The sequence below is a fragment of the Penicillium digitatum genome, chromosome 6 (genome assembly GCF_016767815.1).
Source record: "Penicillium digitatum chromosome 6, complete sequence".
In the NCBI taxonomy this organism is placed as follows: Eukaryota; Fungi; Ascomycota; class Eurotiomycetes; order Eurotiales; family Aspergillaceae; genus Penicillium; species Penicillium digitatum.
The window spans coordinates 2,158,017-2,174,453 of NC_089389.1; the positions used below are offsets into that span (position 1 = coordinate 2,158,017).

At 48.7% G+C, this 16,437-nt stretch overlaps 7 protein-coding genes across 7 annotated transcripts; 3 read left to right on the forward strand and 4 right to left on the reverse strand.

Moving 5' to 3' along the window:
• Positions 1-318: 318 nt before the first annotated feature.
• Pdw03_5779 (Endosome-associated ubiquitin isopeptidase (AmsH), putative) lies at positions 319-2,030 on the reverse strand (the record flags this gene model as incomplete). Its single annotated transcript, XM_014682767.1, has 2 exons — positions 319-1,812; positions 1,884-2,030. The coding sequence occupies 2 exons, from the start codon at positions 2,028-2,030 to the stop codon at positions 319-321; spliced, it is 1,641 nt and encodes a 546-aa protein (XP_014538253.1).
• A 388-nt stretch (positions 2,031-2,418) lies between these two features.
• Pdw03_5780 (Ribosomal RNA adenine methylase transferase) lies at positions 2,419-4,334 on the forward strand (the record flags this gene model as incomplete). Its single annotated transcript, XM_014682768.1, has 2 exons — positions 2,419-2,548; positions 2,617-4,334. The coding sequence occupies 2 exons, from the start codon at positions 2,419-2,421 to the stop codon at positions 4,332-4,334; spliced, it is 1,848 nt and encodes a 615-aa protein (XP_014538254.1).
• A 1,024-nt stretch (positions 4,335-5,358) lies between these two features.
• Pdw03_5781 (Serine/threonine-protein kinase, Ulk1/Ulk2) lies at positions 5,359-6,549 on the forward strand (the record flags this gene model as incomplete). The annotated part of the gene is made up of 1 exon (XM_014682769.1): positions 5,359-6,549. One exon carries the CDS (start codon positions 5,359-5,361, stop codon positions 6,547-6,549), a length of 1,191 nt encoding a protein of 396 aa, XP_014538255.1.
• Positions 6,550-7,497: 948 nt separating this feature from the next.
• Positions 7,498-8,175, reverse strand: Pdw03_5782 (Cyclase/dehydrase; the record flags this gene model as incomplete). The annotated part of the gene is made up of 1 exon (XM_014682770.1): positions 7,498-8,175. One exon carries the CDS (start codon positions 8,173-8,175, stop codon positions 7,498-7,500), a length of 678 nt encoding a protein of 225 aa, XP_014538256.1.
• A 1,029-nt stretch (positions 8,176-9,204) lies between these two features.
• On the forward strand, positions 9,205-10,413 carry Pdw03_5783 (uncharacterized protein; the record flags this gene model as incomplete). The annotated part of the gene is made up of 1 exon (XM_014682771.1): positions 9,205-10,413. One exon carries the CDS (start codon positions 9,205-9,207, stop codon positions 10,411-10,413), a length of 1,209 nt encoding a protein of 402 aa, XP_014538257.1.
• A 1,532-nt stretch (positions 10,414-11,945) lies between these two features.
• On the reverse strand, positions 11,946-13,520 carry Pdw03_5784 (isocitrate dehydrogenase; the record flags this gene model as incomplete). Its single annotated transcript, XM_014682773.2, has 6 exons — positions 11,946-12,448; positions 12,532-12,599; positions 12,659-13,041; positions 13,108-13,175; positions 13,240-13,276; positions 13,392-13,520. 6 exons carry the CDS (start codon positions 13,518-13,520, stop codon positions 11,946-11,948), a joined length of 1,188 nt encoding a protein of 395 aa, XP_014538259.2.
• Positions 13,521-14,576: 1,056 nt separating this feature from the next.
• On the reverse strand, positions 14,577-16,334 carry Pdw03_5785 (Isocitrate/isopropylmalate dehydrogenase; the record flags this gene model as incomplete). The annotated part of the gene is made up of 6 exons (XM_066101166.1): positions 14,577-15,001; positions 15,058-15,554; positions 15,607-15,643; positions 15,710-15,893; positions 16,024-16,059; positions 16,275-16,334. 6 exons carry the CDS (start codon positions 16,332-16,334, stop codon positions 14,577-14,579), a joined length of 1,239 nt encoding a protein of 412 aa, XP_065958106.1.
• Between the last annotated feature and the right edge of the window lie 103 nt (positions 16,335-16,437).

The window sequence follows — 16,437 nt, forward strand, 5'->3', positions numbered from 1 at the left end:
TAAAAGGTAAGTGGTAGTTCTCAAGACAACATCATGGCACACTCAAAAGTTGTTGAGATGATAAAAGTTGGTCAACTTTACGAGAGATATAGATCCAAGTATAAAGCCAACAGCTACGTGCTCATGTCTTTGATATAGCCTAGAAAGAGAACATTTCAATGGAAAACCGAGGCGCAACACTACTGTCATAACTGGCAAAAATTTGACCTTTCTAGAGGAAGATAAATCGGTTGGTATGGAATGTCGCAACAAAAAGCCAGGTCAATGCCACGGTGATGGTATCTTAGAGTGCATGGAACAATTCAAACGCAAAAACTGTTAGTTCTTGGAGGCATCCGGACGAAGATCCACCGTCTCAAATTCTAACCCACTGACCTCGAAGACATGTCCTGGCCGCAAGGCGCCAGTATAGATATTCTCCTCGGCATGGGGGTGGAACAGACCAGTCTGGTTGCAGTTCAGAACTGTCTTGAGACCCGGGGGATCAGTCAGTCGGAACACGCCCCAATCAGGGGTTTTACTCGGAGCGCACACGATGGCAATGCTCTCGGGGAGCATCACTTGGTAACCGCAATGCGTGTGTAGATCACGGGAGCTCATGAAACAGGTCTGTGACGGATGTGTGTGGATCCAGCCGAGTGTCATCAAATCCTCCGAGTCACAGTAATCGAAAAGAGCGGATTCATTGACCGTTTCGCAGGTGTCAGATGTCGCTGTTTGCTCGGGAATGACCAGTTTTGATATGAAGAGGGCGTTGGAGACAAGGGTACCACATAAGATACCGCAAGTCTCAAGATTGGCGCGGGTGTTGGAAGCAGCAAGAGATAAGAAGCGGGATCGGAGATTCGCTGGCAAAAATACCGAACGCAAGGGAGTGCCATTTTCGAGATAGGCTGAGGGTTTGAAGGTGTAACTTGAGGGATCAAGATCGGAGCGCCTGGCGGTGGTTTCTTCGGAAGGTTGGATCTTCTCGGGTAGCGCCGGACCTGGCAATACCTTTGCCGGCCGCGATGGCGCTGTAGCTGTTGCAGAATAATCAACACTGGATGCAAGGCTAAGCTCAAAGTGCTCCTTGGGAGGCAATCTCGGAGGCGCCTGACGTTCAGCGTTCTTGTCAAGGATGGCAATTTGGCCCGGAGACACAGTGGGCTCCAGGGGCTTTTGACGCGGCACGCTTGGATACTTATATGCAGAAAAAGCCGACGAAGGAACTTCGGACTCTTTGGCATGCTGGCCACAAGGTTGATTTGTGTGATCAAAATTTGACCTGATGTTCTGGACGCGCTCGCTAAGGTCACGGTCACCTGCGCGACGATCTGATGTTGTAGAATGATCCCAGTCCCCCCATACGCCAGCCGCGTGACGGGCTTCCAGCTCTTCGGAGGGTGGCCCAGAAATACCCTTTGAGCCTCGGACGGTGGCTCGGCGGTTAAATTCCGATTGGGCTAACTGCACGGCAAGATCTCGATTCTCACCTGCTTCCAAAGGCTCTGCCACGCCAGCAAGAGCGGGATCCGGGACTTGCTCTTGTGGTTCCGCGACGATTTTGGCTCGTGAGGGCTGTTTCCGAGATTCGCGTTCCCGCATCAACTGGGTGTAACGCTCATAGCGCTTATTGATTCGTGGCCTCAGAACTTCTAGCTTGCCAAGGTTTTTCTCAACCTCTTTCTCTGCTGCGACCAAGGCCTTCCGATCCTCCTCGTTTTTTTTGGTGTCGGGGTGCTTGGAAAGATGGACAAGAATCAACTGAGCATGTCGAAATAGAATGAGATATGCTTGCTCATCGTGTCCTTCGCGTTCGTATATTTGGGCCTAACAAGTTAAGAAACGTTAGCAAGTCTGAAGTAGTCATGATCCAAGTGCAGGTAACAGGCATAACCAACCTCCCGTAAAAGCGTCGCGGCGGTCCTCAGCCAATACCGTAATGGAACAGAAGAGTTGTACTCGTAGTTCTGTGCAATCCGCGTAATATTCTCAACGCTTTGAGGGGCATTACCTCCAATGGTGCCTCCCATCGCATTGGAAGCCATGGCAAAAAGGCACGCCAAGACAAGGGTAGGCGAGGATTAGGAAGCCAAGATAATGAAGTTAAGCGTAGATCAAACCTCAAAGATCATAGTGAGATGATAGGAATCTCCTAGACCTGGACACACCAGTGGCAATTGTGAGGGCCGCATCTAGGCGACCTGGAAAATAAACCTGGTGAGGGGAGAGAGGTGGGATGGTAGCGGGCAGCTTGGTCTCTCCGCTCTCCTCTCCGCTCTTCCGCGCCCCCCCCTCCCCCCCAAAAAAAAGAAATTGCAAAAAAAAGGGAAGGGAATCCTACGACGTTCACATTATCTCCTTCAATTGATACTCTCTATCTCTCTATCCATGCTCTACTCATGATCCACCTTGGCGTTTGCCAGATCTTAAACAATGAGACAAGTCGCCGCCCTGCGAAAGCCGTTGGCGCGGTTTCCGATGACGGGGAAGCTTTACCCAGTGATCATGAAACAACGCGGGAAAGTCAAGGCTCGACCGCAGTACGTGAGTGAAGAGCTACTAGGTAAGTCTCGAGTCTCAGCTCTCATACACTATGGGTGCATATGTGCTCATGCGCTTTAAACTTTGCAGATAATGTTCTCGAGCGTGTATCGCCCTACCTTCGCCGAAATCCACCGGTAGACATTCTGGACCTTTGGCCTGGGTGTGGTCTTTGGTCATCTAAAGTGAATGAACTTCTTCAGCCACGCCGCCATGTGCTTGTTGAACCAAGTATCCATTTTCACAGTCTCCTTACACCACTCGCCCAAACCAAGCCGTGTTATACCCTCGTCCAGGAACATATATATGGGAAATTCGACTGGTCCGGTTTCTTCGCCACTCATCTTCCAGAACAAGGCCCTGGCAACCGAGAAAGCTCTGGGATTATACCCAAGAATGATACCCTCTTAATCCTGGCTAATCTACCTGATGCGACCTCTACGATGGATCATTTCAAACCCAGCCGCTGGTTTCTCAACTTCATGAATAGCTGCTTAAAACAAACTGACGTGAATTTTTACGGGGCCGTACGGGTCCTTGCCACAATGCCCTCCAACGAAGTCTCGGGAATGTTACCGCGGGCCGCTAATGAGCGCACACGAACTGGAGTATTCGCCGAGACCCTAGGCTTACACAACATAGAGCTTGCAAGTCCAGCTGAGCCCGAACGGTCTCATCAATGGCGAGGCTGGGATCACTTAAACGAGAACAGGAAGCTTGTGGCTGAGAGAGCTGCAGCAAATAACATAATCACACCACCCACCAGAGAGCTTCCGCCTGTGAAGCTGGTGCCACAAATTGCCCACCGCGGGAGAAATGACTTACCATATGAGCCTCGATTGTATACTCAAGTTCACGAGAAGCTCTTTGCGGACATCGCGGAAGGGGATAAGCTGGGGGTTGATTCGGCCTTCAAGACCACGGACCCCAAAGCCAAAGCAATACTTCGAAAACGATCAATAGCATTGACACACCTTGTCAGGGATAATTCCACTACTCACTTCCGCCAAAAGCTTGCCAACACAATACTTGAGCTTGACGAGGTAAGCCGGACATTTGCACGTGCGGCTGCAGATCCAAAGGAGAGTGTTGAGAGTCTGAAGGCTCTAGAAGATCGTATGATATCTCTCAAATTGAGTTATACCACTTTGCGGTCAAGTCTTCACTTTGTGCAGTTGGAAAGACATGAACATGTAATCGATGATCTCCGATTGGCTCGACTCTCCAACAACATCGATGATGGCAGCCTGGTACATGACCGACGGCCATTTGAACCCCTATACATTCACCCGGATGAGATTTATCCTCGCGGCAGCGGGCGTGGAGCCATATATTTTGAAACAGACCCCAACCCGCCCGTTCTGAAGAAAGTATTTGACCTACCAAATTCCATGGTGCAGCCAGTTCTCGACCGGTATTTTGCACTATTGGCCTTTGTAGGCTTCCGTAGTAAGATGCCGGTCGCCGAACTCCTTGAAACGGTTTTCCCGTTAGAGACTATCAATAGTCATGTCCGGGATATTCCAAGCCTTGCGAACTTCGCCGAAAGACGACTCAAGCCTGGCTGTGGGCCGCTGCCCTTGCCGGAAGGTTCGACGTTGGACCCAGCTTTCGCCTTCCAGGAAAATGTGGACTATGATCTGAGTGGTGTTCGACTCCGCACTCTTTCTGCGCAAACCCTATTGGACATTGCGATCAAGTACGAGATGCTTCCGGAAAAGCTCTCTATCATCGTGTTCAGTCGAGTTCTAGGCGGAACCATGACCCAGGCCCAGTTAGGGGAGGTTGTTAATACGAAGATCAAATAGGGCCGGATTGGCACTACACATACCTAGGTATCCTTAGAATTCTGTCTAAAGGGATTGTGTCATTTTAACTCCCCCGGATGGAAAATCCGTTTTTTTGTGAATATGACTGGGAGTCTTCCCAAGTTGCATGTGGTTGGTTGCATGCGGGCACGAGGCCGAAGGATTGGATGCCGGGTTGAGTTAGGTAGAATTAGGTAGAACTCCATGGGATCAAGTGCATTTGGGTAAAGATTGTCACAATCTTGCCAAGATTGATCTAAATATAACCATACCAACATCTACCAAAAAAAATATAAACAATCACAGGATATAGAATCAGAGGTTGACAGCCGTTGGGACGCATGCGGAGTACCTGTGGACTGTGGACTGTAACTGTAGATGCATTTGGCTATGACAGTCTCTTTACTTCGTCTGTGAACTATTTACTTTTATTGCAAAATAAGCGAACTTGATAAACGAATTACCCATACTAGAGAAGTGAACTGAAGAGGTGAACTGAATAATCAACACCCTAATCTTAAAAAAAAATTAAAAGGAAATGAACGATGACAGCCAAAACCCTAAGTCTCCCGATTAATTTCCCGTTTGCACTGTGCACTCCACTGCCACCGTAGCATTTTGCTGTCACGGTCTTTGGTGTATCTCCATCTCTCTGCCTGTTATGTTCGAGGCCCGACAAAGTGGGCCGGTTTGGGGGGGGGGGGGGGGGTTTTTTTCCTTTTTTTTCCTTTTTTTTCCTTTTTTTTCCTTTGCTTTTTTGATCACTTGATTACTTTCAGCCATGTTCCCCCACAGTTGCTTTCTGTCTATCCTCTATGGCCTGCATGCCCAAGCTTATAAAAACCGGCATCCGCCACCCCGTCATCTATATCGATTCAACCGTGGGTGAGGCTTGATTGCCTATCTCAAATTGTGCCGGTGGCGCTACTGATATCAGAACTATTTCACTAGTCTCGGCGCTTTCCAGAGAATATAGATCCGGATCTGTCCGCAAATCTTTCAGTCGAGATTGCGCACTGAAACGATGGCCAATTCCCCATTCCACTTGTCGCTACAGACAGCCCAGGCTAAAAGCCCACCACTATCTGCTCAAATCCCATCGAGTCTTACGCCACCAGTGACTCCCATAGCCAAGGAACGGCCCCCAAGATCAATTTTAAGCTCATTCCAAGACTCAAAGTCAGAGCAAACGTCATCGATCTCCAAGGACAATGTCGGTACTTTGCAATTTACCGATGACCTCGAAATCTGCCGCGACGACAACAACCGCTCCTTCGAGTTCGGCCGCGGTGTCTGGAGTGTAGTCTACAAAGCGCGCACATTGCCGCGCCCGCAAACAACTCTCCCAGGCACACCCCCAAGCTCCCCGACATCAAGATCTCAAGTGTTGGCCGTGAAAGCACCTTTGCGCCGGGATGCGCGCCTAGTCCTGAACGCCGAAGCATCAACTCTAACACGCCTCACCTTCACCCACGGCCACGAGCAATACATCGTCCCCTTCCATGGCTATCACGCCGAACTAGGCGCAATCATCATGTCCGCCGTCCCAACCTCCCTGGCAATTTATATCGAAGACCAGTCCCAGATCGCCCGCACCCGCCAACCCGCAACGGCAACAATGTTTGACCCGGTCCAAGGCCCAGCCTCGTACCAAGAACTCGTGCGCAAGCTAATTTCCGGCCTGAACTGGCTGCACCAAGTCGCCGGCGTCGTTCACGGCGATATTAAGCCACACAACATCCTCCTCCGACCCATCGACACGGACGACTACAGCGATGCGCTGGGTTTCCCCTACGAGCCTCTTTTCGCGGATTTCTCCGCCACCGTTGACATCCCCATGGACGCTCATGCATCGGTCGACACGACGCGCGCGTCGATGTCATCGTTCACGCCGCCGTTCACGGCGCCGGAAATGCTCGCTTCGTTGACGTCAATTGAGATGGCGCCGACGCCTGCATCGGATGTCTTCTCGCTTGCGGCTACGCTGCTGGCTGCTGCCACGGGTGATTTGCTGCTTTATTCTAATATGAATCATCGGCTGAGGCTGGAGATGGCGAGGGCTGGGCATCAGATTATTGATTTCGCGAGGTCTGGGATGAGTGGGAGCCGAGTTCCGAAGAACGGGTTCGTTGAGCGGATTGTTAAGCCGGCTGTTTCCAAAGATCCGGCGGTGCGGATTACGACGCCAGATTGGATGGAGCTTGCGTCTTCTTGATGCGGGAGGGGAGTGGTTGGAATCGTTTGCTTTTGGTGGTTTGGATTGTCTATATACCCTGTTTAGACGGAGTTTGGAGGAACGTGTATGATATGGGGAATTTGCTTAAAAGGTTAAATCAATCAACCCCTGGTGGGGCATGCGGATACCAACGGTTATGTTTGGGAAATCATTTGGGGACACTATGCTACGATGCAGATATATGCCCCAATCAATTTTCTTGGTTGGTCAGCTCAGCTAGCTCCGGGTGATCGACTTTGCGCACACTAGGGTCCTCCCTTTTGTGTTTCACGATGTATACCAGCGCCGCTTATTCTATAAATCACCTACTAATCCGCATTGGGAAAATAGTCCCTTTGCCAAAGTTATCAAGCATGGAACTTCTATGTCGTGCCCAAGGTGATGTGCAATGGACCACTAATGAACGTCGGATATCCGAGTTAGCTTGTTTGTGTGTTGATTCTGTGGCTTCAATTTATCTAGATAAAAATCTCCGGGACAGTCGCACAGAGACTCATGATTAGTCCCTGTCTGCGGGCTGATGGGGTTCGTGCTTTCAATTCGAGTATCGGGCCCTTACTGACAGGTGTTGTAGTTAACTAGATTGGAAAATTACTATCGTTAAGTTCTGGCATGGGATAGCCATTTTAGAAAGAAACTGAAACCGGGGTGTGATTTAAGCAAAGAGACAACAGTGGGAAAATCTAACTAATGGGGGTATGAGATATCGAAACCAACATTGGTTCGGCCTAAAGAGCGAGTGGTTCGCTATGGAAGTAGACTGATAACATGCCAATCGCGATTGCAGCGTAAGATCAATTGTTCTTAAATGAGTTACCTGTTTAGGCACCCTTCTCAAATTGAGGTAATGGGAGAGCACAATCTTGCAGCGGCTGCATTACAAATGGACAGGGTAACTCACAGGGCAAGTGTTTCCACTCGAGCAAATCAAGTAGACCCAGCATTTCTGGCCCCCTCGATAAATCCCTTCAAATCAGTAACCCACATCTCAAAATTCGCCTGCAGCTTAACCTTGTACATCCACCGCACCACATAAACCAACCACCCAACCTGCGCTTCCCAATTCCGCACCTCCGTCCCACCCTCAACAGCCGTAATCTCATGCACACGCTCTGCCGTCAGAAGAGATGGTGAGAACGTACCCGGTGCTTCGGGATCAGAGCACCAAACGATACGACCTACCTCGCCGGTCTCCGCATCCGGCGCTCTGCATTCGCTTACGAGGGCGTGGACGTCTGTTGCGGGCTGAGGCTTGGTGGAGGATGTGTCCATGCGGACATGTAGAGTAAATTTTGTTCCTTTTTGGAGGATTGGAGATAGAGTTGTTTTTTGATTGGTTTGGGTAGTTGGTGTGGAAGTTGATGCTGGTGATGGGTCTGGTGCGGAGGTGGTTGGAGATGGGTCTGGGGTTGGCTGGGAGCGGATAGTTACGCGTGGCACGAAGGTATTCCAACTTGGCCAGGTTGAGGTATTTGTAAGGGTAGCCCAGACTTCTTGGGAGGAGGCGGTTATGAAGGTTGAGCTGCCGATGTGGAGGGTTGCTTTCTCGATGGGTATGTTGGGAGTTGCGCAGGTGGCATTGGTGGGGTCTGCGAGGGTCGTCATGCTGGATTGGGGTTTCGTGGTTATGTTTAGGAATAGAGGAGAGAAAGAAGCTCAGCAGGTGAGAGGCAGAGAAGCTCTGTACAACACTAGGCTGCCAGAAGAGCAGTACGTAGCTCGGCTGTCGTTTGCCATCCAGGCTGATAACCTCTGAAAAGGTGATAAGATAAGATAAGATAAGGTGACGTGATCAAAGTTTGAAGTCTCAGTGAAGAAAAAATAGCCCTAGTTTTTTTTTTTTTGGGAGTCAACTTAACCAGCGAGTGACTCTTCGAATAGGGCATTCTGTTAATAAAGATAACACCCAAACTGAAAGAGCTTGGGAAATTTGACGCTATCTTCATTGCCAACTCGCGCATGAATTTTAAGTGCATGAAAACAGATGCTTCATGGACCTTTGTCTCTCTTCCCACTTCTTGAAGTTGTTGCAATATCTGATACCCTACTCGAATTTTGGATAAAGCTCTTCGCTTCCAACATCAATGCCGTTTATTTATCTGTACCCACAGGAAATGACGATTTATCTATAAACAGTCATGCTAACAAGCGACAAGACGAAGAAATCACAAGATCAGCTTCACTATGTCTTAAATTACCCCCAGTTTCAATCTACCTGCCTCAAACAGTCAGCATTATAATAATATATGCATTAAGCCACACAGCTCTAGGATTCCAACCCTGCTTGAAGGTGATCCATGCTACACGTCAGATGGACTGATGTATTTCAAATTGCTATGAACTGGAAATTTATAGACACGTTGATTGATTATTTCTCTCACAAATCTCGCACGAAGTATTCTTGGCTACAATTGGACCTATTTTCGCTCTTTCCTCCAGAGTTGTGATGGTGCTCCTTCTTCAGAATCGCCATCTACCGCCATGAACAAAACCCCATCGACTCCATCTTTTCCTCTTCTTCTTCTTCTTCTTCTTCTTCTCATAACCCGAATACATTCTTTTGTCTTAAACACTTTCATTTTTACGCATAGTGTTCCACTACACTCATTTCCATCTTCTTCCAGTCTCTTCAACATGCAGTATTCTACACAAGTTCCGGTGTTTGTGCAAACCTCTCATCAAACCCCTCCTAACTTTCTTGTCCGTCCAAGGCCCCGATTTTGCATCCTGCGCCCCGGGGGCTTTTGGACGCCTCTGATCCCACTTGACGAGTTGCCTTCTTGGTTGGAGATTTGCAACTGGGCCCCTGACGTGTACATGGGAATGTACCCGGCTTCAATGACCTTCATACCGCGAGAAGGGGAATATGACGTTATCTGTCATCACTGCTCCCACGGCGTTGACTCACTGCATCAAAGCGTCTCAGAACGAGAAGCATCTTCTGTGGCCGCCAGTAATGCTACCTCGGCCAAAGACTGTCATGAACAACACGTCTCGCCAAGTTCCCAACACCATGATACTGTTTCCTTGCCCACGGTTCTCCATCATGGCCCCTCAACCCACTTTTTGGAGCAGCCTCCTTTCAGTGCGATGCTCCAGACCCCTTTTGTTGGAATGTGTGTAGTCGACATGAATTCGCAGTATCCGGATATAATTCCAGACTCTGCTGGGCCAAAACGGCGTATGAGCATCGAGAATTCGACTCCTCCACGAACTTTTGGTGAAGTCGGCATGGGCAGTCCTCCTCTTTCCGTGGCCAACTCGGGGAATGCTCGCAGGGCTGAATCTCCATATCCACATGCGCATGATGCTGGACCGTTCGCCAAGCCTCAGCGTGTTGCTTCACTACAGAATGAAAGCGTTGTATCAAAGCAAAGTGGCAGCGTTGCGTCCACTCGGTCTCTCACTGTCGCTGCCATCGAGCAAATGAAGAGGATGCGTAGAAGAAGGCTTTCTCGTGGAAGCAGTTTGCATGCAAGCATCATTGTCGCAGAAGCAAATAGTCTTTCTCAGGTCTCAGGCTCAAAGATTTCAAAGACTTCGAAGGTGTCGAAGAATTCCAAGGTTTCCAAAATTTCCTCCATCCGTGTGATCTCGAAACCTCGACGAAAGGTCATATTGCGTCGTCGACGCGCAGAAGAACGAAAAGCCCAGAAAGCACGACAGTTGGCGATCTCAATAGAGGCCCTGCAGCTAAAGACAGAGCAACCGAACTCGGCTACCAAGAGACGCGACCGACGTGAGCGCATGATGCAACGCAGAAAGCAATCCGATCGTGGCAAGCAACCTTGTCGAAACTTGATGCGGATTCCTAATTGGAGCCCGGGTATGTGCAAGCACTAAGTCGTGATCAAAATGGTCTGTACAAGACATCAGTCTATATCACCGTCTTGGCTGCTGGTCTCACTCACGCGATGTTGCTTTGCTTTGATTCTGGTTTATAGATAGATGTCCTTCTTTTCCATCTCGGTTTTTGCTATGTCTGAGTATGCTTCCAGTCCTTCCCTTCTTGCCTCCGGCGACGGAGCTTTTTCTTCGTTGTTAGAATTTGTCTCTCCTTTTCCTTCACGTTGTATTTTTTGTGTTGTTATTTTCCGCTTTCCCTTTTTTGGTCATTGGTCTTTTCCCAGATAGCTAGTTGATGACTTTACTGTAAAGTCTCGCTTGCCCTGTGTTGTTTCGTTATCAAAGGACTCCCTGTGTCCTGCTCTCTCGTTCGGTCTCGTTATTCCCAAATGGCTTCCAGTCAATGGGTTTGTCCTTCGTTTGCTGCTTATTTTCTTATTTCCAACCAGCTGCCTGGTGCGATTGCGTTCCGCTTGAACGCAACCTGAATTGAACCTAACTATTCTACCTTTCCAGGTTCACCATTAAATAAATACTGACTCGTGTCTTTCGATCCGGGTATCAAACTACGAATAAGAGCCGGATGAGAAATAAGAAGCCCAAAATGATCAAGATAGGAGAGCCCCGGGCCTGAGACCACTTGGAGAAGTGTTCACCACCCCCGCACTATGCTACAAGTCTAGTTGGTAGCCTTCCAAGCCATGCAGCTTCACCCACCATGAAAGTGAAAACCCCCTGTAGCATTTGGCAGGACTGAGATTATAGTCGCTACACAGCCCGAGGGGTCAAATGTGACCTGAACCGGCCCTGATGTGAAGCCTGTCTCCAGGGTGGAGAAGCATACAACTATCCACGGCAAGTTGTACGGATAGATGGTAATCATAAGTTGAAATCACCAAAAAACACTTCACCATAGTTTACCAATGAAGAGACACATATCAAAGTTACCACCAAGTCAACATCGTGCCCTTGTCGGGGAAAGTCGATCAAGTTTCGAGGACTGGCAGCAGGAGACAATATCTGTTGGTTTCTTTGACTCGGTCGTTTATCTACCAGATACGTTTGATCTATTTGTTTATCTTGCGAAACACCACGACGGCGATGGAATCCACCCTATAGATCTCAGGTCCATTGGTCAGTCTTTTTGGATGTTTCGTTTTTACAAATATTCGGTCCTTCTTGGGCTTCACAAGTAAATTGCAGAAACAGGCGGAAAAAGGCTTCATTTGTGACATGGACTTTTCTACGCATTCTCTTTTGACATATGCCTGTATTTTCATGTGTTTCTTTTCCAACTTATTACCGTAAAAGCCCACACGTAGGATCTGGCCACCAGTCTCGATGACATGGGGACAACAGAATGTTATGTAGATCATGCTTTCTACACGTTCCACGAGCACTGAACCTTGTTCTAACATATGAACATCATTGTTGATATTGTCACTATGTGCAAGTATGTGCCAGTATGTGCATTGACGCCACAGGATTTTGAAGTCGTTCGGTATATACAATCCAAGCTCCGAACTTTTTCAAATAGGAGCGTTCATTCTCTCCTTGTAGTCCGGAAACTCGAAATCTCCAAAATCCCTCTCAACGCTAGCACTCTCGGGCGCAGTGCTACTTCTCGACGACCCCTCCATTGCCACGGCTAAATGGGCACCATTCGCGAAATGAGGCCGTTTGACAGGAGTGTATAGAGAATCAGACTGCATCCTTAACTCCCGTTTAACACGAATTCCCTCCTCCATCACTTGCTCTTCTTCATTCGTGTCAACCTTGGAAATACTCGCAGAGTAACTCGCTAGTCCGGGATTGAAGAGTTCATTGCACCAGATCCCGCCATCCCGGTTGAGAGGCTCTGTCGCCTGGGTTGTATTGGAGTGAGACCTTGAGGCTCTGGATTTGATCGGTCGAGGAAGAAAGCAGAAGGAGAAAATGCGAGAGAAGAGTGGGTGGAGCGGCGGCAGGCAGATACAGATGATGGAGACATTTGCTTCGAGGGCGGACCAGAGGGCTGCTTGCGCACTTACATCTGTTGGTGTGTCAGTTTTTGTTTTTGTTTTTTTCTGGTTCTCTGCCCACACTGGAGGGTGGAAGTGAAATTTCTGTGCTTACACGTAAAGTCTCCCCTGGCAACCATAATGCTCAATGGATACATGCGAGCGGCACTGGTGGCAACAACACTGTAAGAAAAGTCAGTGTCTTTCCCAACATCAACCACAAACGACGGACGTTGACTTACATGATTCCAAGACTGAAAACTATAAGTATCCCCCACTTTTCCCTTTTTGGTAACTGTAATTTCCACAATAGCGGGAGCGGTAAGATCAATATCACCAGATCAGTTGATGTCTGGATTGCCGCGTTGGTGAACCAGACAGGGGTGGCAGGTAAACATTTTGTCCGGCGAATCTCTGCGGATGGACTCCAGAAGGCATGGACAGGAATACAGAAGAAAAAGCCGCTCAAGGTCGTCCATAGACCTACGATGACAAGAAAGCCCATTAAGATGTAGGTCACCAAGAGGAAGGAATGAGGACGGAAAATGCGGGCGTAGAGAGTCAGTGCGGAGAATTTGGTTAGGACCATGGTCAGATTGTAGAAAGGGACCGAAAGCCATAACCACTGTGGTTGGGGTTCATTAGTGACTTGTTCCATGTGATTCGAGGGCGGAAGGGGCCTTTTTCGTACAAATAGTTGGTGCTCGACATTATGTTCAGAAAGTTCTGCCACGGGAATGCCGAGACCATGTCTTGCTTCTGTGGAGGAACCTGTGAGATTGACATGCCTACTGACAAGACATTGCTGGAACGGGCCACTAACCAAGAGTTGCAAAGGCGACTAATGCCTGGTCGACGAGCTGTGATGACAGATGATTAGCATTTAGCTTTCACTCCCCACATGCTTCGTCTGAGATCCGAAGGGTTTCGTGGCAGACGCATCAGGGAGGAGACATATCAGATGGAAATACATACCAACGCACATAATACAATCAAATCATCTAGCCCAGGGGCTTTTACCAGATAGAACCGAGTGTATAGCCGGAGAGCGACAATCACAGTTGCCAGCCCCGTAAAGACCGACGTGACGATCACAACGTACATTCGATCGGCAAGAGAGACAATAGACAAGTCTCAAAGATATAAAAGAGGGTCTTCTTAGAAATCTGTAGATATAATGTCATTGTATGAGCGGGGTGCAATGGAACAGTACCGCCATTACACTGCGACTGAATAAAAGGTCAAGTAAAGAGGTTCAATTTTAAGGTAAAAAAAAGTAAATCAAAAGAAAGAATCTTAACCTCGAACAAGTTTCGCAGCCCTGTTTCAGAATCAAGTATTTTTACACCCAAGCCCCTGTCTTTCAATCAAATTTCCTTCCACGATGGTTGGTACAACCGTGAACAGGATTAAATGGCCGCATTAGGAAACATAGACAACCACTTGCGTCAAGACCTTGGTCTGGATCTGTGGCTATTGAGACCAGGAGGATATGATTGGCTGTCAAAATAAAGTTACGGATCCCGCTGTATTTGATTGGTTCGAGTTTTGAATTGTTCGGTACCGACCTCCCCCGGTAACTCTGGAGAAACCTTGAAGTAACCAGGGCATGAGATGGGATATCATGTTATCAAGTTAAGGATCCTTGTTCAGTTCACACTTGGAACGCCTTCTTTCTGGGTCCTCGGGTTTGGAGTTGGTGTTTAGGCTGCCAGGGTGAAACTGTCATTTCCTTATTGAGGTCGGCTTTGGCTAGTAACCTTGATACCGTGGTTTTTGAACTTTGGAGGCGAATTTTGGCATCGCTAGTGGCTTTCATCTCATCCGAAGTGGAGTTGAAATATTGGATGCTCTAATCTGGGCTTGCGGGTGATTATGTGTTGTATCCCCTGCAATCGACAAAGATCTTTCCACCCGTGTGCAAGGGAGGTAGAGACTGCGGCAGCACCTGGAATGAGCATGAGAACTCTGAAAATTTACACCTCTTCCAGAATTTAGTCATCTTCAATGTGCTTTGTAGAAAGAATTACACAGAACAACAATTCAATTACAAACTAAACTGTACAGAAATGATCAATCAAAATTAGGCCAGGGCCTTTCCACTAGGAATTCTAAAACGGGAGTATCTCATCAAAAATTTTCAACAAATGGGAAAACAATCTACAGGTGAGCCTTGAGGTTGGCCTTCAGCCTCCGCTCAACGGCAGCCATATACTCGCCAGTGGTGACCCAAGCCTCGCGGTCCTTGCGGCCACAGGCAAGAGCCAGATCCTTAGTCATGATAGCCTCCTCGTTAACGACGTCGACACAGGCACGCTCGAGCTCCTCGGCGAAGGTGACAACCTCGGGGGTGTTGTCGAGGACGCCACGCTGGACGAGACCACGGGTCCAGGCGAAGATGGAGGCAATGGGGTTGGTGGAGGTCTCTTTACCCTTCTGGTGCTCGCGGTAGTGACGGGTCACGGTGCCGTGGGCGGCCTCAGACTCATAGGCATCGCCGTTGGGCGTGGCCAGAGCGGAAGTCATCAGACCGAGAGAGCCAAAGCCTTGGGCGACGATATCGGACTGAACATCACCGTCGTAGTCTAAAATTACTGATTAGAATTGAGAAAAATCAACATGGGTTGGACGGAAAACCCACTCTTAAGAGCCATGACGAAGCCACCCTCAGACTTGATCATCTGAGCGACCATGTCGTCAATGAGACGGTGCTCGTACCAGATGCCCTTGGCATCGAAGTCCTTCTTATACTCTTTCTGGAAGATCTCCTCAAAGATGTCCTTGAAGCGGCCATCGTACTTCTTGAGGATAGTGTTCTTGGTGCTCATGTAGAGGGGAAGACCCTTCATAAGGGCCATCTTGAAGGAAGAGTGGGCGAAGCCAGCGATGGACTCATCGGTGTTGTACTGGCACTGGGTGATACCGCCACCCTGGAAATCGTAGACCTGGATGCGCTCAGGCTCACCACCGGTGGGGGTGTAGACCAACTCGAGCTTACCGGGGCCAGGGATGACACGGTCCTGAGCACGGTACTGGTCACCGAAGGCGTGACGGCCAATAACAATAGGCTTGGTCCAGCCAGGAACCAGGCGGGGAATGCGGGGAATGACAATGGGCTCACGGAAAACGGTACCGCCACTTGATAGATCGTCAGAGAATGGTCAAAGCCAATCGGATTGAATTTACTCACAGGATATTGCGGATAGTGCCGTTGGGGGAGAGCCACACTGGAAGTAATTAGCTTTTTGGTGCTATTCGGAACGCACTTCCGTCGGTGAGCTTAAAGAACTTACTCTTCTTTAGGTTAAACTCCTTAACACGGGCCTCATCGGGGGTGATAGTGGCACACTTGACGCCTACACCGTACTTCTTAATAGCCTCGGCGGCATCAATAGTGACTTGGTCATTGGTCTCATCACGGTACTCGATACCCAAATCGTAGTACTTAAGATCAACATCAAGATAAGGCAGAATCAACTATGGGCAACCAATTAGAATCTAGCATGAATTGGGATCGGGATGTATAATGATGCGTCTTTTGCGTGCACTTTGCAATGAAGGCGATCATGCAGGTCAAGCCCAGACGAGGAGGGGACGGTAGACCTACCTTTTCTCTGATTTCTTGCCAGATAATACGGGTCATCTATTTTCACGAAGATCGTTCAATTAGTACATGTCAAGAATGAGTTTCAATGCCGTGAGTAGCGTCATCGTTCGATTGACACATAAGCAATCGTAGCACTCCCCGTGTTTCCCCGCATTTTCGACGACAACAGACCGCTGAGCACGAGGATATGCGGGCTTGTGAAACAGGCCGATTGAAAGTTTGGAACTATAATAGGAGGAGTTGACCCATACCTCATCACCATCCAACTCGACCAAAGGGGTCTTGACCTTGATCTTGGTTTCGGAAGCCATAGTGCGGGTTTGATTGAAAGACGAGGAGATCGATCCGGACCAGCGGGAAGACGCAGCGACTCTATTAGTTCGTTGAGAGAGAGGGGTAGAAATAGATCTCTTG